This window comes from Cricetulus griseus (assembly GCF_003668045.3).
Source record: "Cricetulus griseus strain 17A/GY chromosome 1 unlocalized genomic scaffold, alternate assembly CriGri-PICRH-1.0 chr1_0, whole genome shotgun sequence".
In the NCBI taxonomy this organism is placed as follows: Eukaryota; Metazoa; Chordata; class Mammalia; order Rodentia; family Cricetidae; genus Cricetulus; species Cricetulus griseus.
The window spans coordinates 233157459-233179714 of NW_023276806.1; the positions used below are offsets into that span (position 1 = coordinate 233157459).

The 22256-nt window shown below is 55.5% G+C and overlaps 1 protein-coding gene across 1 annotated transcript in view; it reads left to right on the forward strand.

Moving 5' to 3' along the window:
- The window catches only part of Anks1a (ankyrin repeat and sterile alpha motif domain containing 1A), a 151691-nt gene that overhangs the window by 127016 nt on the left and 2419 nt on the right, over positions 1-22256 (forward strand). The window contains 11 exon segments of the mRNA XM_035451787.1: positions 1999-2105; positions 11078-11176; positions 12169-12321; positions 12400-12507; positions 13674-13838; positions 14956-15081; positions 16014-16085; positions 16351-16437; positions 19141-19278; positions 20312-20482; positions 21245-21342. Coding sequence (XP_035307678.1) covers positions 1999-2105; positions 11078-11176; positions 12169-12321; positions 12400-12507; positions 13674-13838; positions 14956-15081; positions 16014-16085; positions 16351-16437; positions 19141-19278; positions 20312-20482; positions 21245-21342 — 1324 coding nt within the window.

The following is a 22256-nucleotide window of genomic DNA, read 5'->3' on the forward strand; positions in this document are numbered from 1 at the left end:
CATTTCACTCTGGCTCCCCCTCAGCAGCAGAGCTTCTGCTCCGATGTCCGATCCTTGATGTATTTTCCTGAGCATGGAAGGGGGAAGGGTGGGAGGGGAGGAAGGGGAGGGCCAGACGAGAGTGAGCAAGGACTGTGGAGCTGGCAGTCAGCAGCCAGCAGTGTGGAGCCCCAGAGCCTCTAGACAAAGCGTTACATTCTGCTGCGGCTCTGTAAGCGCACACATCCGCCGGCAGCAGCCTGGACTGGACCACAGCTGCCCGGCCTGGGATTACAAGCAGGAATGAATCAGCAGCTGGGGTCACACAAGCTCATGAGCATTCAGAAGCCTGCTGCGTAGGTTCCTGGAGCCGACTTTCCATTCAAGGGCAAGTTTAAGAGCCCCCAGACTTGGCGTTTTGGAGCACTGCTACAGCCTGCATCCAGAGACTACCAGTCACCACCCACCATCTGTTCTTCGGAGGACAGGAGAGGAGTGGAGGCTGCCACAGTTGGTCAGCAGGGTCCCTAAGACAAGCAAATTGGCATTGCCCTGCCTTGAAGGGCAGAGACCGACAGTAACGGCAGAATGACTTTCACCGTGTCGAGAAGAGTCCCTGGGAGGTGATGTCTCTGTGGTTGGTCCTTCTTTCTCCTGCCTCGAACCTGTCTTTTCCTCCCCTTCTTTATCCTCCTTTTGCCTGTCCTTGCTTCAAGAACCAAAGAAGTAGGGTGGGGTGTGAAGGCACCCAGCTCAGAACATCTGAGGGCTGCTGGAAGGACTGAACTTTTGTCTTCCCTGCACTGCCCCAGTCCTGTCCTGACCATAGAGCAGGATGAATAAATGTCCCCTTGCCTGTGCATCTATAGAGACGGTGGGACCAGAGACCCCAGGAAGAAAGCTGTGTGTGTTGCTTGACCAGAGAGCAGCGCAATGTGAATAGACAAGCTGCCGGCTCCTGACGGACAAGTGCCGCCTCTTTCTTTTATCTGCTTGGGTTTTGTCTTCTTTGACCAAGAACTGAACAGCCCAGCCGCTTTCCTCTAAGCAGGCAGACAGGCAGGTCACGGGAACTGCCACCGAAGACGGGGAGAATGAACACCACACTCGTGGAAGCCAACCCGGATCAGAAAGGCAGCTCCTCAGGCAGCGCCTCAGCCCAGGAGGCACGCAGTTTGCTGGCCACACAGCCTGGTAGAAGACAGTGCCATTGACCTCGCAGAGCCACACCTGAGCCTGATCCCCACACTCCAGCTCACCTGTCCCGCTCTGCTCCCTGACTGCCCTGAGCTGGGAGCACAAAGATCTGGGGCCATGGTTTGCTTATTCCGGGACTGCTGGGGGAAATCAAGTAAAAGTCCCTTCTGTCCCCCTGCCGTGTTCTGTGCTGCTTGCCTTGCATGTGCCGGGCCCCTGTGAACAGCCACCGCGCTTCCTTCCCGGAGCCCTCGCTGTACTGTATGCCTGTGTCCCCTCCGCTGCATGAAGACTCGTGCTCACTGCCAACTGGTTCACGCTGCAAGGTCACACAACTAGCCCCTCGCCACGGCCCCTCAGCCGCTCCAGAAGTTGCATGGAGAGGAGCAGCCAGGCTGGTGGGCACTTAGGAGCTCTAGCGTCCCCCTCTAGTGCCTGTGGGGACAGACTTTCTGCCATGCCTCTGTGTGGATGGACACTGATGAGGAGTTGACCCAGAGACCATTGGGGGTTGGCTCCCCCAGCCCTAGGGCAAGATCGTGCATGTGTGGCCTCGGCCCTGGCCCCGGACAGCTCCTGTGGTGGGGTGTGAATGGGCAGCAGCCACCCAGGTTGGCCCGTGTGCAGTGCCAGGCAGCTCTGCCCTGCCTGCACGGGGCAAGAGAAGCAGAAGCCTGCTCTCTGTGCTCTCTTGTACACAGTCTGGCTGTTTTATGGTAATGGCTATGGTGTGGCAGTGCCATCTGTCTGCCTCTGAGTGCCGCTGCTACCGCCTTAATGGGTTTTCCCTTTTCAAGCGTCTGCCGATTCCTCTCTCGTCAGGTTCTCGTACGCTGGAGCAGAGCGTCGGGGAGTGGCTGGAGTCAATTGGCTTGCAGCAGTACGAGAGCAAGTTGCTGCTGAATGGCTTTGATGATGTCCACTTCCTGGTAAGTGCTTGCAGGCCACTTCAGTGGTCAATACTGGTGCTGCTTGTTGGAAACTGGCCTCCCTGCCTGAACTGTCCCCGCTGGAGTTTGCATGAGTGTGTAATCCCTTACCTCAGGGAAGAGCTAACAGAGGGAATGTGTACTAAGAAGTCGGCTGAGTGCCTGATGCCAACTCTGTAGATACTCCTGGCCCCACTGTCTCTGTCCCAGACGCCATTCAGCTGGAGCACTCTCAGGAGGATCCCTGACTCAGACCCTTGCCCTAGCCCTGCTTCTTAGACTGGATGCTTGTATGTTGTGTGCTAAGGTACCTTGGCCAGCATGGGGAGCCTGTTCCCAGCAGCTTTGCTAGACAGGACAGCCAGCTACCCCATGGCTGCCTCATCTCATCTGGACACCACAAGTTTCCTTATTTTTCAGACCTTTGTTATTGTCACTGAGGCAAAGGTTCCTGTCTGCCCAGCCAAGTGACAGAGGCCAGGGCCACGTGTGCCTGGCCCCAGACTGTCAGGGAAAGGCTGAGTGTCAGTTTGGTTGCTTTTCCGAGGTTCAGTCTGCACTCGAAATACTGGGGGCAGTGGAACAACCGGGGCCTCTCCTCTGCTCCCTGGGGATTGGGGACTCAGCTTAGACCCTGGGCTGAGGAGCCAGTGGTCCCACTGTCCTCTGTCTCCTAGAAGCCTTGTCCAGTGTGTCTGTCCTCATGGGGCATTCAAGGCAGTACCTGAGCCAAGGCGTGCACACCATAGCAGTGGCTGTGACAGCTGATGTCCTTGTGGTGGGCTGGGCACCAGTCTCAGTGGTTCCTGTGTGTGAGCTCTGTGACTTCCCAGAACCACGAGTGTGTGCTGACATCTTCACCTGCTTCCCGCATACAGACAGTGAGGTGCAGAGGTTAAGTGGTTTGCTCGGGACCACACTGCTGGTGATTGGCCAAATGAAAATGTGTGCTTGGGAGTTATAAAGCAAGGAGCCACTCTCTGAACACTGTGTCACCCACTCTCTCATTTCGGGGGGTGGCACAGCCATTTATGTGTTGCATGTCTTGGTAAGCGAGCAAACCCCCTGCCCTGTTCCTCCCGTTTTCTAGGAGGCCTGTCCCCTCCTCTCCTAGTCCTGGGGGCTTCCGATTGCCCCCTTGAAGCAGAGCTCTCTCACTCATGTTCACTTGCCCTGCACCTCGGGTGAGGGGCCGTGTTTATAGCGCGGGCACAGAGTCCCAGCTGACCCTCTGTCTCAGTGGGATGGACTGGATTTACTCTGTCAGCACAGGCTTCGGTGTCTGGGGAGGGGGGGGACCCTGCTTGTGGCATCCAGGAAAGACCTGATGAAGAGTGTCTTAACCAAGCCATCTCTGTCCCTGGGCAAGTCTGCTGCAAGCCACCCTCTCAGAGTCAGGTTTGGGGCAGTTCTTTTCCAGACTATAGTTTTAAAATAGCAGTTTGTTTCCTTTCTAGTTATTAAGCTATGTGGGTGTGTTTATGGTTCCTGGCTCTTACTTCTGACTCACCATGCTCTTTGGGGAAGAACCATGAACTAGGAAGGAGGGAAGGAGGTGGCTTCGGTCAGTGGGAAGCACAGCTGTGGGCTTTTGTGGTCTTCCCTTCTAAGTCCTCCCTGCTGCTGGCAGGTCAAACAAGAGTGGCCCAGATCTGCAGACACTCGCCATGCTCCAGTGTTCAGGGCTGAGCCCACAGATCACAACTCACATTGCCCAAACTTGGAAAGGGTTCATTTTCTAGCCTTTGAACAACCCCAGGACCCTACTAGAGACCCAAACCAAAAAACAGCTAGATAACATTTGGGGAAACATGGCCCTGAACCAGATGCCCATGTAAGGCACAGGGCCTGTACCAGAAAGACCACCCCGGTGGCCAGCAGTTTGGTGCCTCTAGGGCCTGTTTGGTCTGAGACATCCACAGAGGTGTCCACCCAGAGGTGACCAAGGACACCTGAGTTTAGTGTGTTGCTTCAGGTGCCCGGAGTGGCCAACACAGCATCCTGGGTAATTGTGCGCCAACTGCCAGTAGGCTGAAGATAAGTCTTAGCAGAGGCCTGTTCCCATTCCTGAAACATGCCCTAAGCACATGAGCCCAGTGTCGCCCATCCAGTTTGGGTTACAGTAGACTGTGAATGTTTCCACCAGATGCAAAGTAGCTCCAGTAAACCCAGATCCAGATGTGTTGGGAACATCTGGACACACAGGTTCACAGTCAAGCTCTGTGTCAGGGCCCTTGTAAGCATTATGGAGCCCTGTGCATAGTCAGACGCTTTCTCCATGCCAGATCATCCCTGCCCTGAGGTTTTCAGTGACAGGGGACCCTGACATTTGCATTGAGTCCTTGTACTTCTGTCTGTCTGCTGCTCCCAGGTTCACCTTTGGGGCCACACAGAACACGTGCGCCCTCTAGATGATTGAAGGCTTCTCGGTGCTCTGTGTTGTCTGGGCTCGGTGGTCTTAATCCTGACTGTTGCCACAGTGATCGTGATGGATTTGGGCTAGCAAACGTCTTCCACACCCTCTTGCCTGTAGACAGAAAGGGTCAAGCCACGGCCTTGAGAGCTCCCATGAGCTCTTGAGCTGATGGGGCCTGGTGAGGGCCCAGTGCTAGCACTAGGAAACCAGGCTGTCTTGCCAGCCAGTGGCCACCACGCTCCTCGTGCCTCATAATCTCCACCACAGACCATGTCCACAGGAAATGGGCTTTCTCGGGAGTAAGGAACAAATGCGTTCAGTCAGTTCAGGAGGAGGTCATTGGTGGCTGGCACACCCATGCCTCCAAGCATGCTGGGCCGCTGTCTGACAGCCTCGTGGGAGTTTTGATGTCATAAATGATGGTGACCCTGAGGCCAGAGGGTTGTAACAGGTGTGAAAAGACACAGTGACGAGTATCTGATGGAGGGAAATCCATTCGTGTGGGGCTGCTGAGGCAGGGCACACACAGGGGCGCATGACCCCACTGTTGTTGCCCTGTGCGGGGCTGCTGAGGCAGGGCACACAGGGGCGCATGACCCCACTGTTGTTGCCCTGTGCGGGGCTGCTGAGGCAGGGCACACAGGGGCGCATGACCCCACTGTTGTTGCCCTGTGCGGGGCTGCTGAGGCAGGGCACACAGGGGCGCATGACCCCACTGTTGTTGCCCTGTGCGGGGCTGCTGAGGCAGGGCACACAGGGGCGCATGACCCCACTGTTGTTGCCCTGTGCGGGGCTGCTGAGGCAGGGCACACAGGAGCGCATGACCCCACTGTTGTTACCCTGTGCGGGGCTGCTGAGGCAGGGCACACAGGAGCGCATGACCCCACGGTTGCCCTGTGCATGGGAGATATAGGGAATGTCAAGACAGGCCTGTGCTGACCTCTGGTAGCTCCCTGTTTCTTTTGGAGGCATGATGGGCTTTCTCTCTTTTGCTGTGAGTGGAGGTTGGAACAGCAGATCCCGTGTGTTGGAAGGGACCTCATGGTCCAGCTGCAGATGTCAAGTTCAGCAAGTAGCATGGTGGAGCAACCTTGGGCTACGGTCTGGTGCCACAGGAGCCACAGGAGCCACGTTTACCATGTCCCGCTGTACCTGTGACTCATCAGGTCACAGGTATAGCAACATCACCCAGGTTTACAGGCGGGACAGCGGAGGACCAGAGAGCCGAGAAGGTTGCAAGAGACACTAGCTCCCAACTTGGACCTGTGTTTACCAAGTCTAGAGAGGACAAGAGGCTGCTGGCAGTAGCACAGGAAGTTGGCTTGAGAACAGAGCCTGGTGAGGCAAGAGGGTGAGCTGGACCTGACCCTGGTACCCTGAAAGCCAGGTGAGGGGCCCTGATGTCTCTGAGGGGCCTTTGTCTTGTGGCTCCCACCAGGCAGAAGGCATAAGTCCAGGTCCACCTTTGCCTCCAGAGGATGGTTGAAGGTGATGTCAGGACAGGGCGGGGTACTGGGGGTGGGAACATGGCTCCAAGCAGGTTAGAAGCAGATGGCATGGGAAGGAAGTTACTCCTTGTGCTAGCGGCCCCCCCCCCCCCCCCCCGTCTTCTCCACTGGGTCTCTGCTGCAGGGCTGGTAGGCTCCTATAGGGTTCCTGTGTGTTTCTAAGGCCCTTGGTCTTCGTGTTGGAGAAGGCTGATGAGTGTTTTGACTCCAGGCACAGCTGGGCCTGGAGCCCCTCCTTTAGGAGCTTCTGTCAGACCAAGTCCCCAGGCTCCTAAGGTGCCCTGTCCCATGGCTGAGTCTCAGACCTCCTGCCCTGGCCTCTGTGCTCCCTACGGCCCCTTCCTGCTCCTTTCTCCTTCCTTTTATCTGCTGCTGGTCCAAGGACCACAGCACTTTGTGAGCCAACTGCTAGGCTGGGATTTTCTCTGTCCTGTTGACATATGGCCCAAAGCAGGAGGATTGGTGGAGATGAGTGGACAGCAGGGTTCTCAGAGACGCCTGTGTCCTCCTTTCTGGGCCACATCAGTCTGTCACTTGAGAGCTAAACTCCTCGGTGCCCCAGGCACTGATGGTCCCTTGAGCTTGACAGCCTTAGGGTACTCTGGCTCCAAGTGCCACCCACTCACCCTTCAAAAAGCTGGTGAGAGAATTGGAGAGAATCTGTCTTCCTGTGCTCTGCAGCCTGGCCTGTGGTGGCTCATGCCCATGACACCTGCAAGGGAAGGCCATGTGGTGGTCACCATGAAGTAGATGGGGGAAGCTCAGGAGAAAACCAAAGCTCCACTCGGTGGCAGAGAGCTTAAGTGAAGACTGCGTATTCTCTAGATCTTTCCCAGTGGCTTTGGGCAGGGTCTTCCTCCCTGTGGGATGTGGTTTACCAGTGTCCTTCAAGGTCCACACATTCTCGTAAGCTCCGAAGGGAGCATGCCATTATCACCCTTGCTGGAGAGCAGCTGTTACTGCGTGGAGGCTGACAGGCAGTAGGGTGGTGTGTGCCCTCCTCTGGAGCAGAGCGGGCAGCAGTGGCATCTGCAGGGATGAGCTGCTTTTGCCTGCCAGTGCCTGCAGACACACACGAGGCTGTGGAACTAACCAAACTCTCGACTGACTCAGGCCCAGCAAACCTACACTGCATCTGCCAGGTCAAAAGACAAGGACATCAAGAACCTGCCTGCATCAGAGACTCTGAGAGCAGGCCAGAGTGTCAGGGAGCACCCAAGGCCTGTGCCCCAGCACCTCCACAGTTCTTTCCTCAAGGTGGCAGCAAGATTGTGTGCACGCCTTTAATCCCAGCGCTGTGGAGGAAGAAGCAGGTGCATTTCAGCCCAGTCTACATATTGAGTTCAGGCCAGCCCCAGAGGCAGAGAGAGACCCCATCCCCAGAAAAGAACAGAACAACAATGACCTCAACAAGAAAAATGTACAAAGGGAAAGAAAAATGCTGGCATCCCCCACCCAGGGGATGGGTAGACAAGTGGCCTTGACAGTTGCTTTGTGCTTCCTTAACTTCCTCATGTGGAGAAGGTAGGACTCAGTGAGCACAAACCACACCGGAGACAGCGGTGGCAGAGGAGAGCAACTTGCTCCGGGTCTCATTGCACCTTCTGCAGTTGACCCTGGCCCAAAGGCTGAAACGCAGAGCAGCTATCTTTTGTCCCGGTTTGAGCTTCTGCCCCTCTCCTGTCCTACAGTGTTCCTTCTCACAAATGCTGCTCCTCCACCCACAGAAGGGAGGACATCAGGGAGGTCGCATTATAGTCCAGGACCTGATTGCTGGGGCTGCCCATGTGGCAGCTGGCAGATCCCAGGACTGTGCCTCTTACAGTGTCCTTCCTCTGGATTCAGGGAAATGGTGCCAGCTAGCCTTTCCTGCCTTCTGTTTGCAGCTGGTGAGCTCCCTACTGTCAACTGGGCTCCCCTAAGCCTGGGTCTTTCTAAATGAGGTCTGCACTCCCTCTGTACCCACCCCTACAGCCCCCTGTACCTCCCCAGGCCTCTCAGCCTGGGCAGCTGGCCTGGCTGCCTGGTCTCTGAAATGTGTCTTTACCCCATTGTGGAGGCACGCAGAAGCCTTCCTTCACCTTCCCCCAGTTCCCTCCCTCCTCCCAGAACTCAGTGGACCACAGTTGTTGCACTGCACTGTTTAGGGAATGAATGCCGTACCCTGGCACCTGACGCTGGGCCTCCTGCACGATCCTGCTGCTGAGGTCCCTGGGAGAGGAGGGGACACAGCAGGAACTGCTCTGGGAGCCGTGGGTCCCTGTTCCACGTGTCTTTCTCAGAGCTTTACAGCTCCTGACCCTGGGACTAGGATCTGATTCGCATGGAACCTGCCCGGCCTTAGAGCTGGTAGGAGTAAGTGGATTCATGTTAGTTCAGCTCAGGTCCTTGCTTAGCCATCAACAGAAGGACAGTGTGGGTATGTGGCCTTACCCATCAGCAGGCTCAGATTCAGTGCCAAGCACTACAGAAGTGGAGGCTGTGTCTGCACTTGTGCATGGTAGGTAGGGGTGCACTCTGCAGCTCTGAAGCAGCAGGACCTAGCACAGAGCTCTCAAGCCTAGGCTGGTGGTGTCCTCTGTAGGGTGTTTGTCCCATACCCAGGTGCTGAGGAAGCAAGGTGGGGTCACCATATCATGGTCCTCATGTACTGCCCCAAGCTACTTAAGATGTCCAAGTGCAGAGTGGGGGTGGAATTACCCCCCTTTCTAGATAAACTCCAGAAAGAGGCCTAGAAGCAGCTGTTCCAGACCCACAGACATGATTCCAGGTTCTGGGTAAAGCTTACTAAAGAATCCAGGTGGTAATGGCACATGCCTTTGTGAGTGGATCTTTGTGAGTTTGAGGCCAGTCTGCTCTACAGTGAGTTCTAGGACAGCCAGAGCTACACAGAGAAACCCTGTCTCAAAAAAACAAAACAAAGTTTGCTAAAGAAACAGACAGCTTCTGCCTGGAAGGAAGTGGGCTCAAGGACGTCACTATGCACAAAAGAAAATGCCAGTGCTTGAAGAATAACCCTAGAAGGGACCCCAGGCCCAACATACAAGATGCTCCACGGGAGCTGAGTGCTTTCAGATGTGGAAAGAAGGGTTTTACACAAAGCCTGGAAGAAGGACACTCCCTGGAAGAAGTAGCCAGAGGGACAGACAGCTACCCAGAGCAACTGCAGAAACGGTGTGGTGATGTCCGGGCTTGGGGTGACCTAGACGCTGGCCTCAGGCTCTGTGCATGGTGAACAAGGGGTGTTTCTCGTAGCCAAGGAGAGGAGGCTGAACTACCCTGCTCAGAGAAAAGGTCTGTTTGCTCCCTGGAGAACACAGAGCCAAGCAGGGTCAGAGAGCCCAGGTGGTGAGAGCTCCTGTGCAAAACCCTTCACAGACGCCTGAACAAAGCTCTCACCTGACTGAAGGTGGTATCCTGAAACAGCAGCCACAGGTTGGCTGTTGCTCCACAATGCTGCTGGCAGTGTGGGGACCCAGCGCTGATAAGACAAACTTCTGTCAGGGTCTTCAGTGCACTCACCCTTTAAGCAAGCAGTGCCCTTCTGCAGCTCCAGCGTGGCAGGGCCTGATGCCTTGGGATTCTGGTGCTGCCACTTGTGAATAATGTGGAACTGGGCATTCTTCCTCCAGGCACTGGGAGTGAGCATCCATGCTCTCCTTCCACCCCGCTCCCAGGGATTCCATTGGCTTCAAAGGAAGCATTGAGGAGAGATGTCAGCTGGACGGTGGTGGCGCCCACCTTTAATCCCAGCACTCGGGAGGCAGAGACAAGTGGATCTGTGAGTTCATGGCCAGCCTGGTCTACAGAGCAAGTTCCAGGACAGCCAGGACTGTTTTACAGAGAAACCCTGTCTCAAAAAAAAAAAAAAAGGAGAGGTATCAACAGCAGTGTGCCTTGGGTGTCGGAGTGAAGAGGGCTGCCACATGAATCCTCTCACAACTCCAGCCTCTAGGGAATGGCAGCAGCTGACTGGAGACTGGTCTCTGTGGCAGAGTGGGCAGGAAGCACTGAATTTCTTTTAGACTTTACTCAGAGCCGGGGGCGGGCAGGTCAGCAAGCAGAGTGCTTGCGTGCCATGCACAGGCTCTGGCCTCAGTCTCCGCACCATGGGATCCTGGCAGGGGTTACACACCTGTTACCCCTGCACATGGAAATGAAAGAAGAAAGATCAGAGTCCAAGATGAGCTTTGACCTCATAAAATGTACACGGTCACAACTGGGCATAGTGGCACACACCTTTAATCCCAGCATCAGGAGCAGAGGCAGGGGTATCTCTGTGAGTTACAGGCTGGGACTACAAAGTAAGAGAAACCTGTCTCAAAAAACAAACACAAAAAAATACACAAAAAACTTCTCGTGGCTGTTAGAGTGGGACAACTGCGTGGGCCGCAGGTGTGAAGTCACGCTTTTGGGCTCAGACCTAAGCTCTGCGCTAGATACATAAGTTCTCACCTTTCATGACCAAGATTGACGAGGTCTGATAGCCCATGCAAAAGCAGCACTTAGGAGGCAGGCATGTGGGCCGCCAGTTGTCCCTTGCTGTCCCTGTCAGACTCAGTGAGGAGCAGTCCTGGCTCTGCAGCTTCTCCACCCCAACTGTGCTGCTCTGGTAGTGGAGGTCTGTGAGAATGCTGACTAAAGCTTAGCCTGGACCGGTACCCACAGCAGGGAGCTCTGTTCTAGTATTCTGACCCCTGTCTCCCTTGAGAGGCCGGCTCCTTGAGCCTGTCAGCCTTTGTCCGCTAAAGCTTAACCATGGCTTCAAAGGTGTGTCTGTGGGGAACGCAGAGCCTTCCCTCCAAGAAGATACAAGGGGATGCTAGTGCAGTCCTGGCCTGGCCTAGGCAGCTCCATGCGCTCCTGGGAATGGGCAGTCTGAGCAGGTTTGCCTACAGCTTAGGCCAGCCGCTGTCTGGGGACCTGGTCTTCTGCCTTCACTTAGTAGCTATGGCAGAGAAAAATTAGTTACGGGGTCATGGCAGGCTGACTTGACAGACACCTGACTCCCGTGTAGGAAGAACCTAATATTTTCTTCTCTGTCTCAGGGGTCAAATGTGATGGAAGAGCAGGACCTGAGGGAGATTGGTATCAGTGACCCACAGCACCGGCGGAAGCTGCTGCAGGCCGCACGCTCCCTGCCCAAGGTGACCACTCCCGGGCCAGGGCCAGGGCCATGTTGTTCAATTCCTAAACCAGTGGTTCTCAACATGTGGGTCATGGCACCTTGGGGGTCAAATGGCCCTGTCATGGGGTCACACATCGTATATCCTGCATATCAGATAAATTTACATTATGATTCGCAACTATGACAAAATTGCAGCTGTGAAGTAGCAACAAAATCATTTTATGGTTGGGGTCACCACAACATAGGAACTGTCACAGCATTAGTAAGGGTGAGAACTGCTGGCCTAGACTGAAAGCAGGAAAGAAGCCGGGCTCTGAGGCATGCAGGTCTCATCCGTGTCTGCCCTCATAAGAGCCCACAGGGCACAGGGTCTTGGTTCCTTCCTTATAAGGCCCTCAGGCCCTTGGAGAGTAGCAGGGCTACAGGGGCAGTAAGTGTCTTGTCTGACTGACCGAGGAGGATCTAGGGTCCTCTTGGCACAGAGCCAGGTCCCATAGGCTTGCCCTATCACCAGAGCCCCCTTTGGAGTCTCCCCAGAAAGGCCTGAGAGGAGCAAGCATGAAAGGTAGCACTGGCTTCTTTGAGGCCACAGCCTCCACCCCCTGACCGTTAGCGCTGTGGCCAGTGTCCACCCCCTGACCGTTAGCGCCGTGGCCAGTGTCCACCCCCTGACCGTTAGCGCCGTGGCCAGTGCCCACCCACTGACCGTTAGCGCCGTGGCCAGTGCCCACCCACTGACCGTTAGCGCCGTGGCCAGTGCCCACCCCCTGACCGTTAGCGCCGTGGCCAGTGCCCACCAGAGCTCAGGAAGTGACTGCTTTATAGACACACACTATACTCTTGTCCTCACAAGCCTGTGGCCATTCTGTCTCCCCTCCTCCGCAGATCTAGTAGTCTCTGCCCCTCAGAATGGTGATGGACTGTGCTAAGGGAAGGGCTCAGGGGAGCCCTTGGTTCCCATGTTCTTCCCCTGTGACTAAGGGCTGTGGTTCCTGCCTCCTCATACCACAGGTGAAGGCTCTTGGCTATGATGGAGTCAGCCCCCCCTCGGTGTCCTCCTGGTTGGACTCACTGGGGCTGCAGGACTACATCCACTCCTTCCTGTCGAGCGGCTACAGCTCCGTGGATGCTGTGAAGAACCTCTGGGAGCTGGAGCTTGTCAACGTGAGTTCACCGTGGGAGAGGCTGGGGCAGGAGGGCCCAGGGCCCAGCTCCACTCACTGCTCCTCTGCCCTCTGCCAGGTCCTGAAGGTTCATCTGCTGGGCCACCGAAAGCGCATCTTCGCCTCTCTTGCAGAAAGGCCCTATGAGGAGCCCCCACAAAAGCCCCCGAGGTTTTCCCAGCTAAGAGTGAGTTCAAGGAGGGGGAAGGCCCATGAGTGCACTTTGTTTAGACCTGGTTAACAGGGGCATGACTCAGGTTTGCAGACAAGCCCTGCCCTCTTCTGCTGGTCTCATGCACGGGGCATGGCTCCGGTCCTTTGCAAGGGTGCCACCTTTTATCTGTATCCCAAGATGCTGGGATGGCCACTAGTGAAGGACCACTTTAACTACAGAAAGGAGCTAACGTGCAGTTCCAGGCTGGGACACATCAAGGGCTTAGGCTCAGCTCTGTACCTAGGTACTGAGGAGACCCTGCCAATGCCCAGTGTGTGCCTGAGACAACGCTGGGAAGCCCACGACAGGGCCTGCCTTGGTAGATCCTGGAGCAGCAGCAGTTAGAGTCCTGGTGTTCTCCGAGAAGCCAGGCCTGACAAACAGCCTAGAGCTGCTGGTTGGAAGAGGCTCTTGAACTGTGCTGGGGTGATGTGGCTCTCTTTGCCACTTCATGGAGCGGCTGCTTTTACACATGAGGAAGCTGAGTGAGGCCAGGGCTGGAGCCACATAGGGTACCCCTGCTCTCAGGGCTGTGGAGACCAGTTTTGTGCTGCAGGAGCCTGCTGCTCCAAGGCTTTTTCCTCAGTAAGGGCTCTGCTTTGCTCATGGGGTGGTGTGTGTGGCAGGTTTCACTGCTGATAAATGTGAACTTGGCTTCTGCCCTCCTGCCCTTTCCTCGCTGCAGGATGGGGTTGTTGGGACTCCTTGGCCTCTGGGAGATCTGGTCTTTCCTTGGACCAGGCAAGGCCTAGTCGCCTCTGTGCCCTGCTTTTGGCCACTTGTGTGACTCAGGTTTGCAGACAAGCCCTGCCCTCTTCTGCTGGTCTCATGCACGGGGCATGGCTCCGGTCCTTTGCAAGGGTGCCACCTTTTATCTGTATCCCAAGATGCTGGGATGGCCACTAGTGAAGGACCACTTTAACTACAGAAAGGAGCTAACGTGCAGTTCCAGGCTGGGACACATCAAGGGCTTAGGCTCAGCTCTGTACCTAGGTACTGAGGAGACCCTGCCAATGCCCAGTGTGTGCCTGAGACAACTATTCCCTGCTATTCACCCCTTAGCCTTGTATTCACCCTAGGTAGCCTCAGGACAGCCCACACCTTCAGCCTGGGAATTTCACCAATTTCTTGCCCAACAGTGCCAGGATTTAATCTCCCAGACATCATCCCCGCTGAGCCAGAACGATTCCTGTACAGGGCGGTCAGCAGACCTGCTGCTGCCCTCAATAGAAACTAGCAGGAGGCGTCACGACAGCCCATACGACCCTGGGGCAGCCTGTCGAGCAGAGCACTTCAGAGTCCAGGTGAGCAGGGGGTCAGCGCCTGCAGGGGCCACCATCTGGGGCTCTCCTGTGGCAGGATCTCCTGTCTAGCCCTGCAGGCCTTGCTCACCCCATGGTGAGCCATCCCATTCTCTCACCCATCTTTGTCCCCAGAACTTCCTTCTCTGTAGCTGAAAGCTTCCTTTCCTCCTGTGCCACCAACCCTGCAGAACCACTGCCCAGGTCATTATGTGCTCTGCTGCTGCTGTTCTTAGACTGTGGGCACAGATGGGTGTTTTCATGCTCACTGCACTTAACCAGGGCAAGGCTGGTACAATCTTGCATTCTGGGCTCAGCCTTTGGAGCCCTCACCCTCACCCTCATCCAGTGCTTGCCAGTCTGTCCTCCTGCCCTGCCAGCCTCTGGCTCTGTGCCTTGCTGCAAGTAGCCTTATGCACCTCAGACTGGCAGGTGTCCCTTTCCCTCTGGGAGTACTGTGCTTCACCCCCACCTGCTCTGGCACCCTGCACATACTCCAGGTCACTAGGTGTCCCCTGTCGCCTATCCCCTCCCCACAGCACAGCTGAGAATTTTACTGTCCAATTGTTCAGTTCTCTGTGGGTTGTGCACATGCACTACAGAGGCCTCCAGCAACCCCATTGGCTAGCAGAGGGTCCATTTAGAATGCATCCTGGCCAGTCATTGATGGCACACACCTTTAATCCCAGCACTTGGGAGGCAGAGGCAGGAGGATCTCTGTGAGTTCAAGGCCAGCCTGGTCTACCAGAGAAAGTGCCAGGATAGGCTCCAAAGCTACACAGAGAAACCCTGTCTAAAAAAAAATTGCATCCTTTGCGCCAGACCTTTGGAAGCCAAGGACTCAGCTCCATGGTTTTAGCCCTTGTTCTTTATGTCAAATGTTGTCCACAGCTTTTGTTTCCCACACAATCTGCTGTGTGCGTGCTCCTGTCTCAGGTCCAGAGCTCTTCCTGGGTGCTGGCCCTGGAGTACCTCTCTTGGCCCTGCTGGTGCTCAGGTGCCTGCTGGTGCCTGCTTGCCTCTGTACCTGGCTCCCCACTCCTGGGGTGCTGGAGGCGGACTGGAGCAGGTGAGCTCCCCTGGAGCAGGTGAGCCGTGCCCCACTGTGTGTGTTCTACAGGAGGAGCCCAGCGAGACCAAGCTGACCCTCCGCCCGCCCAGCCTGGCTGCACCGTATGCTTCAGTGCAGAGCTGGCAGCACCAGCCAGAAAAGCTCATCTTTGAGTCCTGTGGATATGAGGCCAATGTGAGTTGCTCCTGCCCTCCCGAGATGGCCAGCCTCCCTTCCTACCTGGACCGCTGCTGTGCCGAGGGAGGGACACTAGCCTGAGAATAAGACGGGGAGGGAGCTATGATCGGGCAGGAGAGAAGAATGTGTTGGGACAGGGGACCATCTAACAGCAGGGTGCTCCACAATGGCTCGATCGTCGTGTAGGACAGCACAAGTGTCCCTAAACCCACCCTCCTCCGCCTTCCCCCAGGACAGCACAAGTATCCCTAAACCCACCCTCTGCCCATTCCCACAGGACAGCACAAGTGTCCCTAAACTCACCCTCCTCCGCCCTTCCCACAGGACAGCACGAGTGTCCCTAAACCCACCCTCTGCCCATTCCCACAGGACAGCACGAGTGTCCCTAAACCCACCCTCCTCCGCCCTTCCCACAGGACAGCACAAGTGTCCCTAAACCCACCCTCCTCCGCCCTTGCCTTCCCCCAGGACAGCACGAGTGTCCCTAAACCCACCCTCCGCCCTTCCCACAGGACAGCACAAATGTCCCTAAACCCACCCTCCTCCGCCCTTCCCACAGGACAGCACGAGTGTCCCTAAACCCACCCTCTGCCCATTCCCACAGGACAGCACAAGTGTCCCTAAACCCACCCTCCTCCGCCCTTCCCACAGGACAGCACGAGTGTCCCTAAACCCACCCTCCTCCGCCCTTCCCACAGGACAGCACGAGTGTCCCTAAACCCACCCTCCTCCGCCCTTCCCACAGGACAGCACGAGTGTCCCTAAACCCACCCTCCTCCGCCCTTCCCACAGGACAGCACGAGTGTCCCTAAACCCACCCTCTGCCCATTCCCACAGGACAGCACAAGTGTCCCTAAACCCACCCTCCTCCGCCCTTCCCACAGGACAGCACAAGTGTCCCTAAACCCACCCTCTGCCCATTCCCACAGTATCTGGGCTCCATGCTGATCAAAGATCTGCGAGGGACAGAATCCACACAAGATGCCTGTGCCAAAATGCGGGTAAGGAGCTGGAGAGATGGCCTAACAGAAACTCATCTTGCCTCCATGGGCACCTGGCAAGTACATGCTAATATATGCACAGGCAAAAGTACCATATAAATAACAGGAAAATAAAAAGGGAGAAACGTGGGGAGGTGGTAGGTGGCTGACTAGAACAGCCAGTAGGAATGCCAGTTACAGCTGCCTCGTCTGCCCACACCATGGAGGGGTGGAAAGGGCTGTGCAGTCAGAGAGCACACTCTTAGCCCACCCCATATTCTTACAGAAATCTACCGAACACATGAAGAAGGTCCCCACCATCATCCTGTCCATCACATACAAAGGGGTCAAGTTCATCGATGCTTCCAACAAGGTATGCTTGTCGTGAAGACTGCTGGCAGGTGATTAGACCTTGTGTCCCCTGTGACCAGATGCCTGAGGGAATACAACCTGAGTTGCAGAAGGGCTGGTCCGTGCTCACCTGCTCGGTGTTTCTGGGCCTGTGTAAGGCAGTACACCAGCAGGGGGAGGAGACTCATGGCCGGGCTCTTCACCTTGTGGTACTCAAGAAGCAGAGAAGGGAGACAGGAAACACCAGGGACAAGCCTCTAGGACCTCCTAAAATAGCACTTCCAGGCAAGACCAACCTTCAGTACACAGTCCTTGGCGGGAGGGGGGGAGCTCACTGCTTAACCACAGCATCCTGCCCCAGCCCCAGCCAGTTCATGACCATCGAATAATACAGATGTATCTAGTCCACTCCAGGCGTCCCCCCAGCCCTTACAGAATGCAGAAGTATGTAGTCTGCCTCAAGCGTCCTCTGAGCCCTTAATGGTTCTAGCACTTCTCAAAAGTACACGTTCAGAGTCTCTTGAAACATTCAAAGCAAACATTTTTTTAGACAGGGTCTTGCTATGTAGCCCTGGACATCCTAGAACTCACTGTAAAGGCTAGACTGGCTTCAAACACACAGGGATCTGCCTTCCTTTGCCTCCCAAGCACTAGAATTAAAAGCATGTGCCACCAGGACCAGCTTGAAAACAAACTTAACTGTGAGCCCCTATAAAAATCAGAAACCAGGCACTGGAGAGATGACTTGGTGGTTAAGAGCACTGACTGCTCTTCCAGAGGACCCGGGTTCAATTTCTAGCACTCACATGGCAGCTTACAACTGTCCATAACTCAGGTTCCAGGAGACCTGACAGCCATGGGGGGGGGGGAACAGTGCACATAAAACAAAAAAAAACAACAACAAAAAAAAAAAAAACTGGAGAGATCTAACTGAGTAAGAACACTAGAAGATCCAGGTTCAATTTTGAGCATCCACATGGTGGCACAAAACCATTTGCAATTCCACTTCCAGGGAAATCTGATACCCTTGTTCTGGCCTTAGCAGGCACCAGGCACACATGTGGTACCCAGACATACATACAGGCAAAACTCCATACACGTTTTATGAATAAAATTTAAAATAATAAAACTCAGAAAACAGATTACATGCTCCTGAGATAACAAATGGCACAGAATAAAAAATTGTCACTCTAAAAGGAAGAAATGAATTTAGCAAAGATCAGACTAAAGCAAACAGGATCCCAGCAAGGTGAAGGATACCCATTGCTCCATGTCTGGCTCGACCTGTAGTGTGGCACTGAGAGGGCCAGGGGCTTGGGAAGCCCCGCTGTTTCAGCCCTTGCCTCTTTGTTGTCTTAGCTGGCTCTGGTCACTGCTCCCAGCTTTCCTTGGGAAACATCCATATTCCTGATACCTGCAGTTTCCTGAGTCTCCATCGCTTTCATCTTCACAGCTTCTCCAATTTCCCTCTTGGAGACTTCCCATGGGGCTCCTGATGCTACCACACACTGCCTGGCCCCCAGGCCCCCCTTTGAAATTGGAGTGCAAGCCTCCATGACCCTGTAACTTGCATTCTTCATGCCAGCAAAACTAGCATCACATAGGTGATGCTAGGGTGTGCGTCCACTAAAGCAGCAGCTGGGCCCTTAGAGCACGACTGTGGCGGGCTTTGAGTACTTGGGTGATTGAATATGGTCAGATGAATTCCAGGGAAACATCTTCCTAGGTGGCCCGGCCCGGGCAGAGCACTCGAGAAGCTGAAAATGCGTTTACTCTTCCGTGGGTGGGGTCTGCCCGAGGCCCAGACTGTCTCCAAAGCCATTCCCCTGTTGTAGTGGCTCCTCTTCAGTGCTGCTGCTATCTTCAGGTCCATTTTGTCCTTGGGCCAGCTTCACCGAGCAGGGACAGGGTGGAGCCAAATTCTTCATCACAGTGCCACGTGAGGCCCAGTCGACCCTTGAGCACGGTCTCTCCTGTCCTCCCTCCCCTCAAGCTCTGCTGGTAGCCTCCTACTAGTTCTCTACCCCACACTCCCACACTCCCCTGCAGAGGTGAGAACCATGTGGTCAGGTCAGTCACTGCAGTAGCTCCGTCTGTGCCACGTTTTCATTACTGTGACTGAGTGACTGCCCAGGAACCAATTCAAAGCACAAAGAAAGGTTCCAGGAGTGGAGGCACGTCAGAGGAAGCTTGCCCAAGGTAGGCAGGGAACAGTGAGGAGGGCCAGGCAGGAATATCCACCCAGAGCAGGCTTGCAGTAATCCACTTCCTATACCACCTCTTAATGTTTCCAGCACCCTCTAGAATATTGGCAAAAACTGGGGAGCAGGTGTCCAGTACTTGAGCCTTTGAAGCACTTCCTGTCCCAAGGGCAGCGTTGAGAAGGGCCATCTCACTATCAAGTCCCTGGGACTCTTCCTTCCTATTTGCTGCTCCTCATCCTGGAATCCCATTTCTGTCCCAGCTGTAGTGACAGTTGCTCTTCTCGTCTTTGCCCTGGCCTTGGTGGCTCCTTCAGTGAACTCAGAGGTCCACCTCCCAAGAGTGCTCTTCTGCCTGTCTGTGGGGGACAGGTGGGGCATGTGCTTGCCTGTTGGCCATGGTCAGGGGTGAGGAAAGAGGGCAGGGGATTGTCTGGAGTTCCAGGCTGGTAAAATTTTGAAGTGGTAATCCTAGAGGCATGCCCTGTGGGGACCGTGAGCTCAGAACATATTTTTCTTGGCAGAATGTCATTGCTGAGCACGAGATCCGGAACATTTCTTGTGCTGCGCAGGACCCAGAGGACCTGTGTACCTTTGCCTACATCACCAAGGACCTGCAGACTGGCCACCACTACTGCCATGTCTTCAGCACAGTGGATGTGGTGAGTGTCCCCATGACAACAGCAGGCTCTGCCCTAAGAAGGCAGCAATGCCCATGGCCCTCAAGGGGCCGCTCTCCCTGTGGCTGGATGGGGGAGGTCAGTGCTGGCCTTAGCCCTGACAGACAGTGGAGTGGCCTACGAATGAAGCCCGCAGGCAGTATCCAGTGCAGTCCTTTTCACAGCCATGAGCACCCTGAGGGAAGCGCCTTGGGCCTGGGCATTAGTGACACCTTGGTCTGTAGCTACTTGTTTTTGGATGAGACAGGTTGTCACCCCAGTGCCCCAGCTCTCCAAGCTGCTGGTAGTCGTACACTCCTTGCTCCTGCTTACCCAACAGGAAGTGCCCTACGTCCAGCTCTCTGGGGCTTCCTCCACACAGATGCTGCAGGAAGTCTTTGCAGCCCTGGACCGTGGCATCAGATGCCCAGTTTTACCCCTGGTAGCTCAATGATGGAGAAAAGTTGTCTCCTCCCCTCTGGGCTGCACTCGATTACTTGGCATTAGCTAGCAGCTCCTCACCTGTGGCATCTGCTCCAATGGACCCTGGGTTTCCAGGCACGTGGGGTGGGGGCACACCCCACACTTTATGCACTTCCAATCACTGCACCTTGGGAAGAGCCAGCCAGAGAAGACTGGGAGTGGGCATTGTCCCGAGACTTCAGGGTTGAACACAGGTGTCTCCTCTTACGTGAGCAGCTTAACTGATTTTGCAGTCTAGTGTTTGGGAAACTAAATGTACAAAACTGCTTTACTTGAAACAAACTTGTGGGTTTTCTTGTTTTGTTTGGCTTTCCAAGACAGGGTTTCTCTGTCCTGGAACTCACTCTGTAGACCAGACTGGCCTCGAACTCATAGAGATCCCTATGCCTGGCCCTGCCTCCTGGGATTAAAGTCCGTAGGATTAAAGGCATGCACCACCACTGCTGGGCTTAAATTTGTTTTCAAAAAGTTAAGTTTCCTGCTCACTGTGAGGAGTTCGGCGTCTGCAAGAAGCTGTACTGCTACTGATTGGTGACACTCTTCTTCTTCCCAGAACCTCACCTACGAGATCATCCTGACCCTGGGGCAGGCATTTGAGGTGGCCTATCAGCTGGCCCTTCAGGCCCAGAAATCCAGGACCATGGGGGCCTCTGCAACTGCAATGATTGAGACAAAATCTTCCAAACCTGTGCCTAAGCCTCGGGTCGGCGTGAGGAAGTCTGCAGTATGTGCCCTTCCTCATCCACAAGGCACCCCCAGGGCTCGGGTGGAGCGGGGCAGTTGACCCAGTAAAGCAACCCTCTTCCTTTAGCTCCCCTCCCCTGCAGCCCTGGGTTCCTCAGGCAGGAGGGCAGTTGTCTTCCCTTGTCAGGCCCAAGCCAGGGCAAGGTCATCCTGGGGCTGCTGAGCGTGGCCACTGCAAGCGCCCAGTGACATCCGCCTTGTCTGTCTGCTCTGCTCTGCGCCCCAGGTGCCGATGCCCCCCGATACTCGCTGTTGTTACTGTCATTCCTGCACCACCCACCGTCCTTCCTACCTACCGCTACCACTGCCGTCTCTTAGTCCTGGAGTCAAGGTCTTTCCGATTCCCGCTGTCTTGTGTGTCAGGCTCTCTGAAGCGCCCGTGAGCTGTCTCATATCCTGGTGGCCTCTTGCTCTGCCTGTGTGACACTCTTTCCTTTCTGGAGATGCTCTCCCTGTGTGCTCTGCCCTTTGTCTGTCGTGTGTCCTCTGCCAAGGTCTGGGATGAGTACAGTGGTCTCGCCTCAGGCTGAGCTCTTCTGCCCACCAGAGGGACCAAGGGCTGGGGCTGGTGGGCATCTGTCCCCATCCTGCCCACACGGCCAGACTGAAGCTTAGAGTATGAACTCCAGTGGGGCAGAGTTCCTTTACCTGAGTAGTCCCCGAGGAACTGCTGCTTAGAGTTCCTGGAGGTGTCGTGCTGGGCCTGTGCTTTGGCTCCTAACCCTGTTTCCTTGTTTGGCAGCTGGAACCACCTGATTCGGACCAGGAGGCCCCATCCCACGCTAGTGTTTCCTGGATTGTGGACCCAAAGCCAGACTCTAAGCGGAGCCTCAGCACCAAGTATGAGACCACTATCTTCTAAACAAACAGCCACCCTGTCTCCACTACCCCCACTGTGCCTTTGCCACCCGATCGTTCTGCTGTCTCAACTCTCCTTCCGGCTGCCGCCACCAAGGCCCCACCTCCATGGGCCCTGCCCTCCTGCAGCAGTTCTAGACATTCCTCCACTCACAGCTCCTGCTTACACCACCCAACACTGTGACTCCTCCCTTTGGGCTCAGGACAGCTCGGGGTGACTTGCCTTTCAAAGGGGCACCAGAAGGGTTCTGAGGCCCCCCAGAGCCTCTGCAACAGGCACTGGGAGGTGAGGAGAGGGGTGGCTTCCAGTGGGACCCCGAGAGCCCCCAGCAAGGTTGCTTTCCTCTCCTGGGCCACAGCTGGTTGGTAAAAGCCACCAGTGTCCACCTTTGCTGACCCGCCCACCACTGTGACCACCCAGTGCCAGGGTACCCTGCTATCAGGTGCTGCTTTCTCACCTGGTCAGGCCCATGATGTGGCTTCGCCAGGGGAAGACTTTCTGTAAGGGTGAAGTTGGTACCAGCCACACTCTCGCGCACGTCCAAACAACAGGTTCCTAAGTGACCTGTGTGTGCTTGGCCCCTTTCTGTACTGTGGGCCCTGGTTCTGGAGTCTGACTCATCGAGGCATGCCCTGAGCACAAGTGCGCCTTCTTCTTCTCAGAGTGGAGCTGCCCGTGCACAGGGCAGAGACTGCGCAGCGTTCTCATACTCCCACGGTGGTGGGGACCTGAGACAGCCGCCATCCAGCCGTCCCCGGCACCCACCAGCAGCTAGCACCATGGAGCTGGATCTTGGAGACAGCCCCACGTGTCCTGAGGTGGGGAGCTCAGTCTAGATGGCAGGAGAGAGAAGAACGGATTCCGACAGTGTAGTGCAGTGCAAGAGGGAGTCAGT